The sequence below is a fragment of the Megascapheus bottae genome, chromosome 6 (assembly GCF_031878675.1).
Source record: "Megascapheus bottae isolate mThoBot1 chromosome 6, mThoBot2.hap1, whole genome shotgun sequence".
NCBI classification, from domain to species: domain Eukaryota; kingdom Metazoa; phylum Chordata; class Mammalia; order Rodentia; family Geomyidae; genus Megascapheus; species Megascapheus bottae.
Window position 1 is genome coordinate 54,748,403 of NC_143514.1, and position 21,469 is coordinate 54,769,871.

The following is a 21,469-nucleotide window of genomic DNA, read 5'->3' on the forward strand; positions in this document are numbered from 1 at the left end:
CTTGGCATTCCTTATAGCAGGTGACGCAATCTGTGCTTCATCATTAATGGCATTCTTCTGCGGTGTCTCTGTTTTCTGTCTTTATAAGGACACTAGTCACTGGATTAGGGATCACACTAACCTAATATGACCTCATCTTAATCTCTCAAGTACATCTGTAAAGATTGTTTTTTTTTTTTTCTTTTCAATTTTTTGATTGTTGGTCGTGGGTCTTGAACTCTGGGCCTGGGTGTTGTCCCTGAGCTCTTTGGCTCAAGGCTACTGCCTTACCCCTTGAGCCACAACGCCATTTTTCGGTTTCTTAGTGGTTAATTGGAGATAAGAGGCTCCTGTACTTTAGTGTCCAGGCTGGCTTTGAACAGCAACCCTTATATCTCAGCCTCCTGAGTAGCTAGGATTATAGGTGTGAGCCACCATGCCCGGCTAAGATTGTATTTTTTTAAGAAGGTCATATTCTACGTTCTCAGGGGTTAGAACTTGAGAATATCAGTCAGCTCATAGCCTTCATCATGTTAAGGCAGTTCTTTGCTTATTCAATTTTGTTGTTGTTTTGTATGTACCAGTCCTGGAGCTTGAACTCAGCGCCTGACCAGTATTCCTAAGCACTTTCATTCAAGGCTAATGCTTTTCTACTTGAGCTAAGGCTTCACTTCTGGCTTTTTTGGTGCTTAACTGCAAATAAGAATCTCACAGACTAAGCCAGGCACCTGACTGACCAAGAAAAAAAAAAAAAGAATCTCACAGACTTTCCTGCCTGGCTGGCTTTGAACCATGAGCCTCAGATCTCAGCTTTTTAAATAGCTTGGATTACAGGTGTGAGCCATGGAACCCAGTTTATTGGATGCTTTTATCATGAAAGAATGTTGGATTTTGTCAAGTGGTCTAGCATCAGTTCAGTTGATGATATATTTTATTCATCCTTCTAATGTGGTATATGACCTTGATTTCTATTTGTTGAATTACCCTTGTATTATTGGGCTATAATCATGGTATACATCTTTCTAAATTACTGAAAATTTAGCTAGCGCTTTGTTTAAATTCTTTTTTTTTGGTTATGGAACTTGAACTCTAGGCCTGAGCACTTTCCTTGAGCTCTTCAGCTCAAGGCTACTGCCCTACCCCTTGAGCCACAGTGACACTTCTGGTTTTCTGGTGGTTAATTGGAGATAAGAGTCTCATAGACTTTTGTGCCCAGGCTGGCTTTGAACCGTGATTCTAGGATCGCAGCCTCTTGAGTAGCTAGGATTACAGGCGTGAGGTATCTTGCTGGGCTTTGTTGAACATTTTTATACCTGCATTATAAAAGATAGTCAGTAGGGCTCTTTTCTTTCTTTCTTTCTCTCTCTCTCTCTCCCTCCCTCCCTCCCTCCCTCCCTCCCTCCCTCCCTCCCTCCCTCTCTCTCTCTCTCTCTCTCTCTCTCTCTCTCTCTCTCTCTCTCTCTCTCTCTCTTTCTTTCTTTCTTTCTTTTTGGTGGGTCATGGGGCTTGCACTCTGGGCTGGGCTCTGTCCCTGAGCTCTTCAGCTCAAAGCTCCTGCCCTACCCCTGGAGCCACGGCTCCACTTCCAGTTTTCTAGTGGTTAATTGGAGATATGAGTCTCTGTCTGTTCTTTAGTGCCAGGGCTGGCTTTGAACTGCAATCCTCAGATCTCAGCCTTCTGAGTAGCTAGGATTACAGTCGTGAGCCACCATGCCCGGCCTCGTCTGTAGTTTTTTTTTTTTAATATAGTGTCTTGGTGTGATTTGAGTACCCGAGTAAGGATAGCCTCACAGAATAGGTTAAAAAGTGTCCTATTTTTTGGAAAAGTTTGAGAAGGATTGCTATTCTATAAATTGTTGGTAAGTGCACTCGTGGAACCATCTGGATCTGGACTTCTCTTTGTTAAGAATGCTTTAGTTTCTGATTAAATCTCCTTACTTCTAGTCCAGAATCTAGGAAAAATGGCAATTTATTGCATGTGGCTTTGATGGCTACAGACCTGCATTACTGCTCTCTTGCCGTGGCTGTCTAAAGTGGAAAAAGCTGCCCAAGTGTTCAGTTATATTGGATAATTCAACTGTAGAAAAGGAATCCTGAAGTCAGCTGGTTTGAGACAGGATCCTCAGGTTGGGGGACTGGGCAGGGGTCATGTAGAGGCAACCAAAAAAGACACTAGTGTCTGGAGGAAGGCTACATTTTTGAATGTGAGAACTGGAGTAAGATGAGCAGATGGGCGGAGAAGAGCCACAATAGAGGCTTAAAGCTTGGGGAAGTAAAGGGGCAAGGAGAAAGAGGGACCCAGTGATTAGCGTACAGGAGACATGCCATGTAAATATGACTTCTTCAGTTTTTCTTGTAAAATTAGATAAAATCTACATTGCTTTGGTGTAAGTGAATTCTTCCTAGAGAGTGGAAAGAGAGTATGTCTCTTGAGCCTGAGTTGGTTCAGGATGGGAATAAACTAATAAAAATGACTAAAATGATTACATGTGTGGATATTTGACATCAAGATTATGTATAACCAAGAGGAGTGGTGACGGATTGGACTAAGAGAAGTGGAATTTGATATTGTGGAGATCATTGGTGGCCTTGAATAAGGAAATACAAAAACCAAGTTAGAATGAGTTGCATGGATGGGAAATGAGGACAGAGAACTGCTGTGAACAACTCTTTCCAGAAGCTTAACTATCACTCCCAGAGAATTTAGGATAAAGAAATATCCTCCAGCTGGGCGCTGGTAGCTCACACTTGTAATCCTAGCTACTCAGGAGGCTGAGATCTGAGGATCATGGTTCAAAGCCAGCCCAGGCACAAAAGTCCATGAGATTCTTGTTTATAATTAACCATCAGAAAACTGGAAGTGGTGCTATGGTTCAAGTGGTAGAGCACTAGCCTTGAGCTGAAGAGCTCAAGGACAGTGCCCAGGCCCAGAAAAAAATTCCCCCAAAGTGGTGTAACCGGAATTTACTTGTGTGCTGATGAGAAGAACTGTTAGTCTAGGAAGCTGATGATGTAAGATGGACTGGCTAATGTTGTAGAACCAAGTATCTGAGAAGGGTAGAGTTGCCCTGCAGTATCTACAGATAAAGGAAGGGGATGTAAAGGAGAAGTGTGTTTGCATGTGGCCCTATAATTTTGGTGGTGGGTGTGAGGCATTGTTTATGTTCCCCATAAACTAAAAATTTGGTAGTGATAGTAAATAATACATCAAGTACTTTCCCCTCTACTTGTGTTAGTAGACTGTGAATTGTTAATTTGTTTAAAGAACTAGGCCAGAGCTGGATAGGTAACTTTTAATCTTGAAAGACGGTCGACTCTCGACTCTCCACTATAAATTGTGTTAACAGTAAGAGTTATAGAGTTTGTTTCTTTGTTCAAGACAAAAGAGAGGTAATTAATGGCATTTGTTTGCCTCTACCATGACCTCAACAAAACCTTATTAGAGGTCAGAAATCTGTTCTGTGTATCTTCACGAATCTCTTTCTAATCTGTCCAGCGGGACTTGCAGTTTTTTGTTGTTGTTTTTGTTTTTTTGACAGTCATAGGACTTGAACACAGGGCATTGTCCCTGAGCTTCTTTTGCTGAAGGCTAGCACTCTAAAACTTTAGCCACAGCACTGTTCTGGCTTTTTCTGTTTATATAGTACTGAGGAATCAAACCCAAGGCTTCATGTGTATTAGGCAAGCACTCTATCACTACGCCACATTCCCAGCCTAGGACTTCTAAAATTGTATATGTTCAAGTTAGCAATAGGCCTGTATGCATTTTTATTACATTCCCAAAAAGCAAGTTGAACAAAATGCAGCCCTTTTTGGAGATGTTAGATGAATCATGATTCGGATGGTAAAGTCTATTGATACTCGCAGAGGTCACTGAAGTATATAGGACTATTTAGTTCAGTGCTGGTGGCGTAACTTAACTGGACTTTTGGAATTATTAAATCTGTTTTGTAGTGTCTTTGTTTATTTCTTTATTTTGGTGCTGTCTTGGGGTTTGTGTTCTACTGCTTGAGCTACAGTGCTGCTTCCAACTTTTTTCTGAGTTGTTTGTTGAAAAGTCTCATAGACTTTTCTTCCCTGGGCTGGTTTCAAAACCTGTTTCTCAGATCTCAGCCTCCAGCCACCAGTACCTCTCTCTCTCCTTTTAATTCTTCACTTCTAATCATACTGATCTACTGAAGATTTGGTTGGGAAAAACTCAGCATATACCTTAAAAATGAAGTTAAGAATAACCTAAGACTTCTACAGAGCACTTCTGGGAATAAGACTTTGCCCTTTGGTTCTATCTTATCTACTCACTTTTTTTTTTTTTTTTTTTTTTTTGCCAGTCAGTTCTGCGCTTGAGCTCAGGGCTTGAGCACAGTTCTTGGTCTTTCTCAAGGCCAGAGCTCTACCACTTGAGCCACAGTGCCTCTTCCAGCTTTTTCTGTGTATGTGGTACCGAGGAATCGAACCCAGGTCTTACTGCATGCTAGGCAAGCACGCTACCACTAGGCCAAACTCCTGGCCTTATCTACTCACTTTTTCACTCCTTCTGAGGTCAAGGCTGTGATCCTTACTATCAGTGTCAGCCTTTTTGGCAGTTCAGAGGCTTTTCTTTTTTGTTTGTTTGCTAGTACTGGGGCTTGAACTCAGGGCCTGAGCACTGTCCTTGGGCTTTCTCAAGGCAAGAACTCTACCACTTGAGCCACAGCACCACTTCCAGCTTTTTCTATGTATGTGGTACTGAGGAATGGGTGTTTGTGCAAGCACTCTACCACTAGGCCAAACTCCCGGTCCCTCAGAAGCTTTTCTGTGGTAGACTAGAGGTTAAGTCTTCTTTGGGTCCTTTTCCTCCCTCTGTCTGTCTCTGTTTCTCTCCCTCTTTTCTCCTCTCTCCCTCCTTTGTCTCCCAAGCTCCACCTGCCCCCACTCCCACACTGAACATAGGTCTTGCATGTACCAGGAAAGTTGTTCATTCTCTGTCAACAATTGAGCCACATCTGTAGTCCAATTAATTAGTTTTATAACTAGAATTAAAAATTTGTTTTAAGATCAAGTTTACAAAAAAACCAAAGTATTGAAGTGTATATTGTTACTTTTCCCCTCCTTTAGGAAATACAAATGAAGAGGACTGCAATTGAAGCCTTTAATGAAACAATTAAAATATTTGAGGAACAATGTCACACACAGGAACAATATAGCAAAGACTATATTGAGCGATTTCGCAGAGAAGGAAATGAAAAGGAAATTGAACGGTAAGTCTCCTTAATATCGCCAAGTCAACTTATTTTTTTCCTTAGTAATTCCTATCTTGTCTAGGTTTTGTTTTGTTTTGTTTTGTTTTTTGGTGGTTGGGTGGTTGTGGTCTTGGGGCTTAAACTCATGGCCTGAGGTGTTGTCCCTGAGTGTCTCAGGCTCAAGGCTAGCGTTCTACCACTTGAGCCATAGTGTCACTTCTGGCTTTTTCTGAATAGTTTATTGGAAATAAAAGTCTCACAGACTTTCCTGCCCAGGCTGGCTTTGAACTCGGCCTTCTGAGTAGCTAGGATTACAGGTTTGAGCTACTGGTGCTCAATTTATTTTGCCTGTTTTTATCTCCTAAAATGGCATGGTTTTGCTCTGTGGAATCATTTGCTGTTTGTACTAATGGCACCGCACAGAACCTTCTCCTGTCTGTGTATTTTTTCTAGGCAAGCATTCTACCACTAGGCCAAACTCCCGGCCCCCTGTGTTCTTTTTCTGTCGCAACCTAAGTTGTTTCTAAGTTTTATTCATCCTTTAGCACTCAACTTACACATTACTTTTTCTTTTTTTGCCAGTCCTGGGCTTGAGCTCAGGGCCTGAGCACTGTCCTTGGACTTTCTCAAGGCTAGAGCTCTACCACTTGAGCCTCAGAACCACTTCTGGCTTTTTTGTATGTATGTGGTACCAAGGAATTGAATCCAGGTCTTCGTGAATGCTAGGCAAGCACTCTACCACTAGGCCATATTCCCAGCCAAAGCATTACTTTTTCTAAAAAAAAAAAGAAAGAAAGAAAGAGAAAATCTTCCCTGATTCCTCAAAACATTTTAAGGGCTTTGTGACAGTGTTTGATCATAATCCCTGAATGCCCTGCCACACAACTGCCAATTCATTGAGAGTGGGAATGGTGGCTCATTTCCCTGATGCATCCCAGCACCCAGCTGGTGCCCGGGAGTACATATGGGTACTGAATATTCTTTGAGCTAAAAAGTAACTTCAGTGGTCATCTAATGAGAGATTTGAGTAGACCAAGACAGAAAGACTAATCTGTCAACTAGTCTAACTGCTTCTAGTGATCACTATGGGGTTGTCCTCGGTGATATCGGTGAGAAATGACAGAAAACAAGACTTAAAAGAAGCTGCATCCTGGTCACACATGCCTATAATCCTAGCTACTCAGGAGCTGAGATCTGAGGATTGTGGTTCAACGCCAGCCCAGACAAGAAAGTCTGCGAGACTCACACCTCCATTAAACTACCAAAAAATCTTGAAGTAGAGTTGTGTTGTTAACCTTGAGCAAAAGAAGCTCAGGGATAGTGCTCAGGCCCTGACTTCAAGCCTCAGGACAGGCATACACACAGAACAGGAAGTCAAAAGAAATGCTGATTCCTGACCAGACATGGCAGGTGTGAGAGAAGTCAAGATCTCCCCTAGATTTCAAGTGTGGTATTTATTTATTCACTATGATAGGGGGTGCATGGAAAGCATCCAAAGATAGAGCCAACAAATTTGATGCTCCCATGAGAACATAAATGGAACTGTCTGAAGACAGATGGAAGCTGGATATTTAGTTATGGAACTCAGCATACAGAAGGAGTTTGGAAGGCATAATAAATATGCAGATAATGATAGATACTAAAATATGTACAGTGTTTAGAGTAATATGTGGTGTGACATATCTGCAATTCCAGGCCTTGTAGACAAGGCAGGGAGGTGGAAAGTTCAAGGTCAGGATGGTTACATAACAAGGCAAGACCCTGTCTCAAAAAAGTAAAAAAGCAGAGAGACAAATGGATACATAGACAAACTTGGAACAAAGAAGCCATACATATAGTTGTACTTGTTCACTCATGGCTGGATCCAGGGCCAAAACAAGATCAATGGGATTCTTTCTCACTTTGCTTTTTAATTCAGTTTTTCTCTGGGCTAGCCTTACCCTAAAGCCTTTATGTATGAGGTAACATTGTAGTTTCTAGCAATCCCCAAATCTCATGTTTATAATTTAGCAACCCCAGTGGAAAAAGATTTTTTTTCTTACAACTGTTGTAGAAAAAGTCATAGACTTGAGCCTTATTGGGTCAGTTGGGGTCTTATTCTCATTACTGAACTGTGACCCGAGGGTAAGAAGGAGATGAAATAGAATAATACTCTTTTTTTTTTTTTTTTTTTTTTTTTTGCCAGTCCTGGGCTTGAGCTCAGGGCCAAGCACTGTCCTTGGACTTTCTTAAAGCTAGAGCTCTACCACTTGAGCCTCAGCACCACTTCCAGCTTTTTTCTATGTATGTGGTACCGAGGAATTGAACCCGGGTCTTTGTGCATGCTAGGCAAGCACTCTGCCACTAGGCCAAACTCCTGGCCCTAGAATAATACTCTTATTACCAATCTGGACTGGTTATGTATATACCTCTGAATCTGAGATGGAGGCAGAGAACTCAACCTACAGACATCGGGGTGCTGTTGTCAGAATAGGAATGGAGTAGGCATACACAACAAATGTCTATCACTGTTATGATATTAGAATCCAAGGTAGGTACAGTGGTTGGCTTTCATTTTCTCAGGAGGTTAAGTCAGGAGGATTGTTTAAGCCCAGGAGTTCAATGTCTGTACAGCAAAGAAAAAGATTCCCAGAATACATTCATACTTCAGGATCCTTCTACTTTTTTTTGTTGTTGTTGTTGCTATTTTAGTCTTAACATTGTCAAACATTTTTACAGAATTATGATGAATTTTGACAAACTAAAATCACGTCTTGGTGAGATTCATGATAGCAAAATGCGTCTGGAACAGGATTTGAAGAAACAAGCTTTGGACAACCGGGAAATAGATAAAAAAATGAACAGTATTAAACCTGACCTGATTCAGCTGCGCAAGATACGAGATCAGCATCTTGTGTAAGTCGTCTGGGAGTGGGAGGATGTGGAATTGGAGACAATGATAGCAGGTTCCCACTGGAGCTAGAGACATTGTAGGTGGAATAGATTTGTACCTGAGTGTTGGCCAATGAGGCTATAAGGACTTAGGATTTGGAAGTGGCTCAAGGAGTAGGGCTATATAGACTTGAGCTGAAGAGCTCCCCTAAGGACAATGCCCAGGCCCAGAGTTCAAGTCCCATGACCAACAGGAAAAAAAAAAAAAGAACTTAGGCATTAGCTCTATTAGTAGTATGGGGTCCCAGAGTAAGGTAAACAAAAATGTAGGCCTCTGTTTCATACAAATAAATGCTTGGGAATGCAAGAGGGAGGCTGTAAGAAGAGAAAAATGGTACAGGTTAGTGTTTGCCTAAAATGCAAAAATTGGAACATTTGATTATGTAAGAGCCTCAGAAATAAAATTGTCCTGCAGAGGCACTAACACCGGGGAGCCTACAAATAGGTAAATAAAACGGTAAGCTTCTGTATAAGACCTTAATAATAACAATATGACTGTATAAAATAACTATACATATTAAATGATAATAAAATTCTAAGACGCTTAGGGCTCCTAGAATCCTCACTGCTGGGAAAGCTGAGATTGTTGCTATTGCAGTTTGAGGCAGCTCAACTCAGGCAGAAACAAGTTCATGACATCTCTTCTCAATGAAGAGCTGGTCTTGACAGCAAGTGCATGTCATCCCAGCTATCAGGAAGCCTGGACACTCATGTGTGCCCAGATAGAGCGAGACCCTATCTCACATGTAATAGAAAAAATCAGGACTTGGAACGAGGTGTGATTCTGCTATGTACTTAGCAAGTGGGAGGCCTTGCTAAAAAAAATTAGTACTGGAAAAATTAAAAAACAAAATAAAACTTTTCTATTTAGATAATAGAAATAATCTAGAGCAGATACTTGAAATAATTTTAGCAGTAAAATTTTAACTCTTTTTTTTTTGTTGTTGTTGGTCGTGGGACTTGAACTATGAGCCGGGGTGTTGTCCCTGAGCTCTTCAGTTCAAGGCTACCTCCCTACCCCTTGAGCCACAGCACCACTTCCAGTTTTCTGGTGGTTAATTGAAGATAAGAGTCTCACAAACTTTAGTGCCCAGGCTGGCTTCGAACAAAGATCCTCAGATCTCAGCCTCCTAAGTAGCTAGGATTACAGGTGTGAACTATCACAACCGGCTTTTTCTTTCTTTTCTTTTTTTTTTTTTTTGGTGCTTGAACTCGGGGCCTAGACACTATCCCTGAGTTCTTCAGCTCAAGGCTAGCACTCTACCACTTTGAGCCCAGAGAGCTACTTCCAGTTTTCTGGTAGTTAATTGGAGATAAGAATCTCATGGACTTTTCTGCCCATGCTGGCTTCTACTCAGCCTCCTGAGTGGCTAGGATTACAGGCATGAGCTACTGGTGCCCAGTTTATTTTGTCTGCAATGCTCTGATTTCAGCCTCATAAGAAGCTAGGATTACATGTGTGAGCCACCTGTGTCTGGCTCAAGTCTTTTTTTTTTGGCCAGTCCTGGGTCTTGAACTCAGTGTCTGAACACTGTCCTTGGGTTTTTTTCCTCAAGGCTAGGGCTCTACCACTTGAGCAATAGTACCACTTCTGCCTTTTCTATGTATGTGGTACCAAGGAATCGAACCTAGGTCTTTGTGCTTGCTAGGCAAGTACTCTACCATGAGGCCAAATATCCTGGTCCTCAAGTCTTTAATACTAGGGAACTCTATGTGAATATAGGCAAAATAAGAATATTGACCAAATACAAGTCAGTGGATACCTTGTTAGAACAAAGTATATGACTTTTTTTTTTTTACTTTTTTGTGCCTGTCCTGGGGCTTGAAGTTGGGGTCAGGGAACAGTCTCTGAGCTTTTTTGCTCATGACTGTTGTTCTACTACTTTAGCCACAGTTCTACCTCTAGCTTTTAGCTGCTTATTTGGAGCTGAGAGTCTTGTTGACTTTTCTACTTCAGTCCCTAGATCTCAGCTTTACTAAATATGCAACATGAAATCCACATTATCATCTTCAGATTGTTTAGAATAACTTTAAAAATTAGATATGATGCCTGGTTATACAATTTATTTTAGGTCGGAGAAATATACAGTGTGATCCTGGAGTTGTGAAGATTTTGTTAGCATACCAGCAATCTATATATTGATCGAATACCCTTGTGTTTGGACTGTTTTAAGTATTAGGAACGTAGCCACAAGTAGCTTACATTTCAGTGGGGAGACAAACACAAGTAATGAAGTATAAAACAAAGCTCAGTGTGGTGGCTCTCACCCATAATCCTGCCTACTTGCGAGTTGGAAATAAGAGGACAATAGTTTGAGGCCAGTTCTGGGCAGAAGTATGTAAGACATTGAAAAATAGGGCAAAATTGCTTAGGGGTATAACGTAAGTGGTATAATACTTACCTAGGAGATATGAGACTCTGAGTTCAAACTATAGTTAGCAACAAAATAAAATAATAAAAATAAAATAAATGAATACATTTCAGGTAAGTACTGGAAAGACAAAATAAAATAAAGTTTAGCTAGTGACTAGGACTACCTTATTCAGGACAGTTAGGTAGGCAGCTCTGAGAAGACATTCCCGATTCGACCAACCTAAATGATAGGAGCTCACTGGGGGTAGGAATGATGAGGAATGGAAGTTTTCTTTTTTTTTTTCTTTTTCTTTTTTTTTTGCCAGTCCTGTGCTTGAGCTCAGGGCCTGAGCACTGTCCTTGGACTTTCTCAAGGCTAGAGCTCTACCACTTGAGCCTCAGCACCACTTCCGGCTTTTTTCTATGTATGTGGTACCGAGGAATCGAACCCGGGTCTTCATGCATGTTAGGCAAGCACTTTAACCAGTAGGCCAAACTCCCGGCCCCGGAATGGAAGTTTTCTACTCCACTCCAGGTTTAGACCACTGGCAATCTGAGAGGGACTAAACAGGATCTGTTTGTATCATTTTATTTTATTTATTTATTTTTGTTGGTCATGGGCCTAGGCTCTGTCCTTGTGCTCTTCAGCTCACGACTAGCATTCTATCACTTGTGCCACAGCACCACTTCCAGTTTTCTGGTTGTTAACTGGAGGTAACATGGACTTTTGTGCCCAAGCTGGCTTGGAAACTCGACCCTCAGATCTTAGCTTCCTGAGTAGCTAGGATTACAGGTGCAAGCCACTGGTGCCCAGCTGTAGCATTTTATATCTAAGTGCTGATATTTATGATGTAGTGATTGCTTAGTGATGAAGTAAATGCATATCAACTACTCAGATTGCCATTTTGATTTATTATTTTGATTTTATTTTATTTACTTTTTTGTGGGTTGTGGGGCTTCAGCACTGTCCCTGAGCTCTTCAACTCAAAGCTTCCGCCCTACCCCTGGGCCTGGGTGTTGTCCCTGAACTCTTCAGCTCAAGGCTACCTCCCTACCCTTGAGCCACGGCCCCACTTCCCCAGTTTCTAGATGTTAACTATAGATAGGAGTCTCAGGTCCTTTTGTGCCCAGGCTGGTTTTGAACCTTGATCCTCAGATCTCAGCCTCCTGAGTAGCTAGGATTATAAGGCGTGAGCCACCACACCCAGCTTAATTAATTTTTTTTGTTGGTTGTGGGACTTGAACTCTGGGCCTGGGTATTGTCCCTGAGTTCTTCAGGGACTCTACTGTGCCTGGCTGCCATTTTGATTCCTTGAAGTTTATTTGGGTGCAAGAAGATATTAGAGCCGGGTGTGGTGGCTTATGCCTGTAATCTTTGCTACTCAGGAAGGAGGCAGAGAGCTACATACTTAGTGACATTACCTTTTAGAAAACTAAAATGAAAGTGACTAATTTTGAATAGCTTTCTGCAAATGTGGAAAAATCATCATGGTATAATTAAAGGAAAAGTAATGGAGAGATTAATTCAGGGAAACCTCTAATCACTCTTTGTGAGATTTAGGGAAACTAATAGGACACTCTTCAGAGTTTAATTAGGGGCTGGGAATGTGGCTTAGTGGTGTGGTAGAGTGCTTGCCCTAGCATGCATGCAGCTGTGGGTTTGACCCCTCAATATCACATAAACAGAAAAAGCCAGAAGCAGCTCTGCGGCTCAAGTGGTAGAAACTAGTCTTGAGCAAAAGAAGCTCAGGGACAGTGCCTAGGCCCCAAGTTTAAGCCCCAGGAATGGCAAAAAAAAAAAAAAAAGCTTAGTTAGTGTGGACATATATATTTACTTTGTTCAGGCAGTTTGCTTAGATTCTGACATGGTGTCTTTCTTCTTGGTAGTTGGCTCAATCACAAAGGAGTGAGACAGAAGCGCCTGAATACTTGGCTGGGAATAAAAAATGAAGATGCTGATGAGTAAGTTCTTTCTAAGCCCTGTTGTCAGTGAGCTTTGTTCTGTCTTTATGTGTGCTGAAAGTTGGTTCTTACTGTCATTTGAAGGTATTGAATCTAGAACTCTTCATCTCTTTTGTTGGAATTGCCTCAAGAATATAGGTACTTGATGGCCAGGACTTTGGCCTAGTGATAGAGTTCTTACCTAGCATGCTTGAAGACCTTGGTTTGATTTGTCTGTACCATACACATAGAAAAGCCAGAAGTAGTGCTGTGACTCAGGTGGTAGAGTGCTAGCCTTGAGGAAAGCCCAAGGACAGTGCTCAGGCCCTGAGTTCAGCCCCAGAACTTGGCAAAAAGAATAAAAAAGAATATAGGCACTGGAGCTCAGTCACATGAATCTGAATATTACTATTCAGATATTCATGTTCTACTTTACTCAAGACACATGAATTCCGTGATTTTTTTGTACCATAGTAAGTCCTGAAGTTATTTAAAAAGCAAAAAAAAAAAATGCCCAAGTAGTTCTAGTTTTTTGGTTAAAGAGATTAAGATTTCATTAACTTTTAGCTTTTAGATATAAGTAAACTATCAAAATAATGTTTTAAATATTTAATTTATAGGACCTATTATGTCAATGAGGAAGATGAAAACCTTCCACATTATGATGAGAAAACCTGGTTTGTTGAAGATATCAATCGAGTACAAGCAGAGGACTTGCTGTATGGGAAGCCTGACGGTGCATTCTTAATTCGTGAGAGCAGCAAGAAAGGATGCTATGCTTGTTCTGTGGTGTAAGTCTTTTTTTTTTTGCCAGTCCTGGGCTTGAGCTCAGGGCCTGAGCCCTGTCCTTGGACTTTCTCAAGGCTAGAACTCTACCACTTGAGCCTCAGCACCACTTCCGGCTTTTCTATGTATGTGGTACCGAGGAATCGAACCCGGGTCTTCATGCATGCTAGGCAAGCACTTTAACCACTAGGCCAAACTCCCGGCCCCGGTGTAAGTCTTTTCTAGGGACATGGCCTTTTGCTTGTACATTGATTAATAGAAAATCAGCCCCTGATAAAATTAAAGTATAGCAGTGAGGTCTATAAAACTTACTTAGACCATTAATATTTGTACAAGAAAGCAGTTTCAAGATATACCAGAGTTGGGGACTACCGATTAATACCTGTAATTCTAGCTACTCAGGAGGTTGAGATCTGGAGATCCACATTTGAAGCCAGCCCAGGTAGGTAAGCATGTGAGACTTATCTTGGAAGCTGCAAGTGGCACTGTGGCTCAAGTGGTAGAGTACAAGCTTTTAGCAAAAAGGTCAGGGTCAGAGCTTAGGCCCAAGCTCTAGGACTAGCAACTGACACCATACTGCCTTCCCCCTCCCCCCCAAAAAAGACACATCAGGTTTAAATCTTGGCTCTACTGCTTATCAGCTGTGAAAAGTAAACATTATTTGCCTAGTTTCTCATCTAAAAAATAAGTACAATAACAATACCTGCTTTAGTTTTTTTTGTGAGGTTAGTATTAGCTATTAAAATTGTTATGATACTGCTACTGACAGGCATGGCAGAGGACAAACAGTGATTACAGTGATTATGCCTTCAAGAGGGCAGGGGCAAGGTATTCACATGCAGAATACTCAGTGCCTAACAAGAGCACCTTGCCTTCCGTCTGTTTGTCTTGGAGTCAAGTTTAAATCCAAGTTTATTAGGTTTCAAAACCCACATTTCTTAAATTACATCAAGCTTTTTTCATTTTCTAAAACTTCTCAGAGAAACAGAGCCATTGTGAAATAGGTATTATTAGTGGTTTGTTCGTGTATAGAGCTATTGATTTTGATGAGGAAAAAGAGAGTTGGAAGGTTTTGTGCAAGATGCATTAGAACTAAACCTTTAAAGGATGAATGGACTCTTGGTCAGAAAAGGGGGGAAAAGTTAAAAAAATGAATCGTATTGCTGTCATCTAAAGATAGAACAACCAGAAATATTTCATTTTTCTCTGACTTGGTCAAGGTGTCTGAGTGGAACACATAAGAAAATAGTTATTGCAATCTAGGAAGGGAGGGAAGAAGGGAGGGTTTGAATAGTCTATAGAAAGGCCTATGAAAACAACCACCAGTTGTAGTCACACTTCACATTAGAATATGGTTGGAGACAAAAGAGGAGCTGGCATCACAAATATTTTCTGTTTAATAGCTACTCTGGCTGTGCAAAACCTGCCTATAATGATCTCATGTTATACTTTGAACATCTGCTGAGGATCTGAATAAGTTTTTTTTTTTAAGAAGAGTCTTGGGCCGGGTGTGGGTGAGGTGGCTCAGGCGTATAATCTTAGCTACTCAGGAGGCTGAGATCTGAGGATCAAGATTCAAAGCCATCCCAGGCACAAAAGAACCTGAGACTCTTATCTGCTCTAGAAAATTGGAAGTGGGGCTTGGCTCGAGGGTAGCCTTTAACTGAAGAGCTCAGTAACAGTGCCCAGGCCAAGGTCAAGCCCCATGACCACCCCCCCCCCAAAAGTCTTTGAGTTAACCACTGGGGTTCACGCCTATAGTCCTAGCTACTCAGAAAGCTAAGATGTGCAGGATTGTGATTCTAGGCTAGCCTAGGAAAAAATTTTTGTGAGACTTCCCCCATCTCAGCCAATAAAGAGTGGGTGCAATGGCTCTCATATCTTTCATCCCAGCACCAAGGGAAGCAGATGTAGGAGGATTGTGGTTCAGGCTGGCTAGGCAAAAAGTGAGACTGCTGAAAAGACAACACAAAACGAATGGGATTATGGCTCAAATTAAAGATAATTGGCCAAGCAAGCACAAACCCCAGTACTGAGTTCAAACCCCAGTAATGTGAAAAAAGAAAACACACAAAAGAAACTTGGAACAGGAAAAAATTTCTGGCTACTTCATAAAAGATACTAATTAAAAACCTCCAGCTAGTATCATACGCAGTCAGAAAGAGGAATAAGCTGTGTACTCCAAATGACTGCTGCTAGTCAGCATTATGCAGGAGGTTCTAGCTGTAATATCCTAGCTACTCTTGGGGTGCCCTGAACCCCTCAGCAATGGAGTCACCAGTACTCAGTGAACTGAGTTAGGAGTCAGTTTAATAGCAGCACAGGGGCTCCCCTCCACCTAAGCAGCCCTGACCTTCCGTGGGGCCGAGCTTTTAAAGGAGAGCACCACATGCAAGTGGTAGTCACTGTGTGACGTCACCTCACCATGCCCATAGTCAGTAACCCCAGGGATGAAACCACACGCAGGTGGTTGAACAGGTTAAGCATTTTTACAAAAACAAAAACAATTTGGCAGCTAAGCCTGCCAGGTTATTACACTAGCTGGAGAAATTAGGCAACAAAAAGAAATAAAAACTATCAAGACTGGAAATTAAGAAGTAAAAAAATGAACTGGGCACCAGTGGTTTATGCCTGTAATCCTAGCTACTTAGGAGGCTGAGATCTGAGGACTGAGGTTCAAAGCCAGCCAGGACATGAAAGTCCATAAGATTCTTATTTCCAATTAACCACCAGAAACTGGAAGTGGTGTTGTGACTCAATTGGTAGAGTGCTAGCCTTGAGCTAAGGCGCTCAGGGAAAGCGCCTAGGCCTAGAGTTCAAGTCCCACAACTGACCAAAAAATAAAAAAGAAGTACCCCAGCTACTCAAGTATGTTGAGATTCCATTGGCCACCTGTGTATGGCCAAGCCCAATCACATGGCTGGTGGCCTATAAAAGTAGCCTGTGAGATTAGGCGGGGTTACTCTCTCACATCTTAGAGACGGCCGGTTAGTATGATTCTCAATGCTAGGCATGGAATAAAACTCTGTTTAACTTCAAAAAAAAAAAAAAAAGAAGTAAAAAGTGGGTTCATGAAGGTTGAAAGTAACATGACACAAAGTAACATTCCATATACTAGCAATGACTAATCCAAGACTAAATGCCATCAGAATGATGAAATTCCTAGGAATAAAAGTAGGAGTTGCACAGTAGAGACTATAAAATAACTTGTAAAGGTTTTTTTTTTATTTCTTTTTGCCAGTTGGGGCTTGGACTCAGGGCCTGAGCACTGTCCTTGGACTTTCTCAAGGGTAGAGCTCTACCTCTTGAGCCTCAGCACCACTCCCGGCCTTTTCCTATGTATGTGGTATCTCAGAATCAAACCTGGGTCTTCATGCCTGGTAGTCAAGCACTCTACCACTAGGCCAAACTCCCGGCGTAGTTTTTTTTTGTTGCTTGTTTGTTTTGTTTTGTTGCCAGTCATGGGGAAGGAACTCAGGGCCTGAGCACTGTCCTTGGGCTTTCTCAAGGCTAAAACTCTACCACTTGAGCCACAGTACCACTTCTGGCTTTTTGCTGTGTATAGGGTACTAAGGAATCAAACCTCGGTCTTCATGCATGTTAGTCAAGCACTATATCACTAGGCCAAACTCCCAGCCCCATTTGTAAAGTTTTTAATAAAAGGTAACCTGTTTATTAATAATACTTAAGATGACAGCACTTTGCAGATTGATGTACACATTCAGCATAACCCTGTCAGTATCCAGGCGGGTGTTTGCAGAAATTGGCAAGATGTTGCTTTGATTGTTATGAAAATAGAAGGGTCCCAGAATATCCAGAACAGTCTTGAAAAAAACTAGAAATAAATTTTAATTTTGGAATAAAAAATTACTTAAGCTATAGTATTCAAGACTTTGAGGAGGTAACAACACCAGGCTAAACATATATATGGATATGAGTGTTGTAAGGAAACTCAGTCTCAAGAAACAGAGAAGCCACTACTGAAGAGGCCAAATCAAAAGTCTTTCTTGGAGAGTAGGAGGACTGCTGTTGGACTCGTGTTGTAAAGGCCAGCAGTCCTGCATGCAGCTAGCACAAAGCTTATATGGTCCAAACCACACAAGGTGTTAGAATCAAGCCAAACAACAGTGTTATACACGAGCAAAAGCAAACCAGATGAGGACACTTAACCCTAATAGAAAAGTAAACCATCTAGGGAAATAGGGGAAACCAAGGGCCAATTACTAGGGGAAGCATAGACCTAGTCTCCTTATTTCATTCCTCACTGGTTTTATACGTATGAAACTGAATACTTGATTTTTGGGGCCTAGGCTGCATTTTGAGGACTTAGAATATCATTCATATACGTATATGAATGGAATTGAGAATTAAAAAATAAGGTCTGCATTCATGGTTGTTTTCATGTATTTATACCTGTAACCCAATATCTTAAGATGACTGAATGCAGCACAATTTTATAAGCTTTGTCTGACTTTGACAGACACTTCTGTATAACAGCTGCTCTAGAGTAATGGCTTTGTGTGTGTGTGGAGGTCAGGCCTTGGGCTTGAACTCAGGGCCTGGGCACTGTCCCTGAGCTTTTTGGCTCAAGGCTAGTGCCTTATCACTTTGAGTCACAGCTCCACTTCTAGTTTTAGTGTGGTTAATAGGAGATAAGAGTCTCAGGGCCTTCCCTGCCTGGGCTGGCTTTGAACCATGATCCTCTGAACTCAGCCTCCTTAGTAGCTAGGATTACAGGTGTGAGCCACCTAAGAGCTAGACTAATGGCCATCTACTGGTCCCTCATGTCTATTGTTGCGTGCCTTAGCGTTTTTCCTGTGGTTGTTCCTTTGCAGTGCTGATGGGGAAGTGAAACACTGTGTGATCTACAGCACCGCACGAGGATATGGCTTCGCAGAGCCCTACAACTTGTACAGCTCTCTGAAGGAGCTGGTGCTCCACTACCAGCAGACATCCCTGGTTCAGCACAACGACTCCCTCAATGTCAGGCTTGCCTACCCTGTCCACGCACAGATGCCTTCGTTCTTCAGATAAAGAGGAGCGGGAAGAGAGGTGGCTCTCCAGCAGTTTTTTCTACGGTTTTTATTAGACTATGACGAGGGCATTCTTTCTACATAGACTGCTTGTTTTGCACAAGAAGTGATTCTGTGAATGTGAAGTGGAGAGGCCAACCAGTAGCTGGCCGGGATGGGGGAATAAATAAGGGGCCTGGGGTCTCTGGGACTCAGCTGTACTGCTGCACTGATAAAGCAAGCAGATGTTGTGTTTGGAAAGTCTGTTTCATTGGGGTTTTTGTTTTTGTTTAGCCAGGCAGCCTCAGCAGAACATGCTAGGCTTGATGGAGGCAGGGGGCTGGGAGTTGTATTTGGAAGCCTCTGGAGAGTCCATGTTCTCATTTGGTCTTTAGCTCTGAGAATGTAACAGGGGCTTGGGTCTGTTGGGAGTTATTTTGCTCCTATAATCTCTTCACTCCAAAAGTAAACACTTTTTGTTGTTGTTGTTGTTCTCTGGTAAAATAGGATTTTTTTTTTGTGGGGGAGGGGGGATAAAAAAAAGACAACCAAAGGAAAATAGAGAGGCTTGGGGTTTCAATAGAAGAATCTAAATCAAGAGGGTACAAAATCCTTCCATGGGTGGTACTTTGCTTACCATTATTTAGGCTTCAGCATAGCTCTTCCTTCTTACGAAGCATTGTGTTCAGAAACCAGTAAAGTTATGTTCCACAGAGTCTAAGAGGGAGAAGGTGACGTTAGTAGCTGAATGCTCATTCTTGTACCCAAACTTGAAAATAAGAAAACTAGAAATAAGTTTTTGCAAACAAATTGGTCAATGTGTTTGCTTTTGCCCCGCTCCTGCATCTCCTCTCAGGGATGAGGAGAAGCATTCTTTTTGTGGGGATTGTGAGATTTGAATCATTCAATGAAGTTGGTGCTTTTGTGGTGTTTCCTTAGCCTAAAGAATGATTTGTTGTTTGAAGCTTTTGTAACTTGTTTGTATGAGAAAAGAAAAGGTGCAATCCAGTGCTTTTAGATGGCTTGATATACCAAATAATGATAGAACAACATTGTTATATGTGCTTCCCCAAGTTTAAAGGGCCTACAAAAACATTATATATGTTTACTTTGCCCTCATCTCCTTTTTTGCTGGGTAGGGTTTAAGGAGTCATAAGTGGCTAAGAAGGGAATCGGATTGTGATCAGAGGCCTAAGAAACCAGACTCGGGGCCCCAGGTGTCCAGCGTGAGGGTCATACCACGTTCTAATGTGCTTCCATATAGTGGTTTCTGAAGCTTTTGCAAGGAGGGATAGCTTGGAGCTTAGACTGTTAATAGAAATCATCTGGAAACTTTTCTCTGCCTTTTTAACATTTTTTTTTTTTCTGAGTCTGCAAATTAAAGCAATGTACAGCGTGCCCTCACGCTGTAGTGGCTGTGATTTTATGCCAGGAATCTTCTGCCCCATGTAGTTTAAACCTTCCAGCTGAGTGAAGCCAGGCGAGGGAAGGCCATCTACTCCTGCCTTCATTGTGCGCCACAGTCTTCAGTCAGCACTCATTTGAGGAGTAGTTCAGCTGCCTCCAAGCCAGTCCTGGGACTATAATAGGCTGAGGGTGACTCAGCTGTTTGAGTCCAGAGATGTGCAGTCAGGCATCCTAGCTGAGCTAGAGGAGCAGCCAGTATCTGGGTCTTGGTTCATAAAGTTTATAACTAGGAAAACTAGTTTGGGGGATGAAAATACAGTGCTTTCCCTGAACACTTACTTCAGCATCTAGAATGGACTATGATTGGCCATGCATATAGATTAAATTAGAAAACAAAAACAAAAGACCACAAAACTTCCCAAGTTACTTCCTATCCAGAAAGGGATAGGAAGAGGCATTTTGGGCTTTTGTTTATACTGGTTTAACTGGGTAAGAACAGACAAATAAGCCCCCTCCCCTGCTGTGTTTGTAATTTAAGCCCTTAATGACAGCCAGCACACACTTTCCCCAACCTGCTAGATTGAAGCCTTGCTAAATGTTTTACTGAGTTATGCCTGGCTGATTGCATTGCATCTGGTGTTGAACCTGTTGAAGCTGTTGGATGCCTGACACTGGATGCAAGGAATCCCTTCTGTTTGGCACTAAAATTTGTAATGAGTCTTGAAAGTCTTTTTTTTTTTTTTTTTTTTGTGGGTCTTGAGGCTTGAACTTGGCCTGGGTGCAGTCCCTGAGCTCTTTAGCTCCAGGCTACCACCCCACTTCTGGGCCTGGGCATTGTCTCTGAGCCCTTCATCTCCAGGCTACCACCTTACCCTTGAGCCAAGCCCCACTTCCGTTTTCTGGAGGTTAATTGGAAATAAGTCCCAGGTTCTTTTGTGCCTGGGCTGGCTTTGAACCTTGACCCTCAGATAGCCTCCTGAGTAGCTAGGATTACAGCTAGGATTAAGTCAAGATGGAATATGATACAGACCTATAGTTTTCAACAAGCATCAGACAAGAAGGAGGGTGTAGAGGGAGAAAGCAAGTACCATCTAACTTATGCTTGGGCTAGCTTGTGGAGAAGGGCTGGTTTTCCGTTTTATATTCCTTTTCTTTCCTTTTGGGCTTCCTTGTAGGCTTTGAAATTAAAGATAATTTGATAGAGTATTTTCTGATCAGTTTCCACATGATTTACTTTATGCAGTGGACATGACATAGGCACCAGTTAACTGCATTTGATGTGTGGGGAGGGGCATAGACTGCTCCTTTAAGGTTTGTGAGGTCCAAATCTACTTCATGAGTCTAGCTCTGTGTCCCAGCCCATAATTTAGGCTCTGGCCCTATCTCTTGTCATCTTAACCTCACCGAAGCAGAGGGTCAAGAGATAGATCAGACTAGAGCGACTAATTCTCCTGGCTAGATCAGTCAGCCACAAACATGAAGGCTGCTTGGAAGACACAAATCCTAAACCTGTCTTTCCCGAGTGGAGCACTCATTATAAAACAATGCCATTTGCACCTCGCTGTAGATATCAAACTTTGGCATGGGTGTAAAACAGGAATTCCTAACACCTCTCCGGGACTTGGTGAGACTCATTTACTCTAGAACTCATGTACCTGGAAGCTTTGGAGAACCCATGTGGTGTCTTCCTTGGGTCTCTTCTTGCTCTGTGCATTCTCTTGAGTCAAGAAATGCATGTGGGCAACTCTTGGTTACTAGGATGATCTCTGCTGACAGTTAAGACCCAGAGTGGGTTTCTGTGAGGTTTCAGTGGTCCCAGAGGACCTGTGTGAGGACTGCTG

The 21,469-nt window shown here is 42.0% G+C and overlaps 1 protein-coding gene across 2 annotated transcripts in view; it reads left to right on the plus strand.

Moving 5' to 3' along the window:
* The window catches only part of Pik3r3 (phosphoinositide-3-kinase regulatory subunit 3), a 51,199-nt gene extending 32,864 nt beyond the window's left edge, over positions 1 to 18,335 (plus strand). For both annotated transcript variants that reach the window (XM_090334935.1, XM_090334936.1), the window contains 5 exons: positions 5,074 to 5,216; positions 7,917 to 8,093; positions 12,370 to 12,444; positions 13,044 to 13,214; positions 18,045 to 18,335. In XM_090334935.1, the coding sequence (XP_090191061.1) occupies positions 5,074 to 5,216; positions 7,917 to 8,093; positions 12,370 to 12,444; positions 13,044 to 13,214; positions 18,045 to 18,243 (765 nt within the window). In that variant the 3' untranslated portion in view covers positions 18,244 to 18,335. The remainder of the gene's footprint in view (positions 1 to 5,073; positions 5,217 to 7,916; positions 8,094 to 12,369; positions 12,445 to 13,043; positions 13,215 to 18,044) is intronic.
* The last annotated feature ends 3,134 nt before the right edge of the window (positions 18,336 to 21,469 follow it).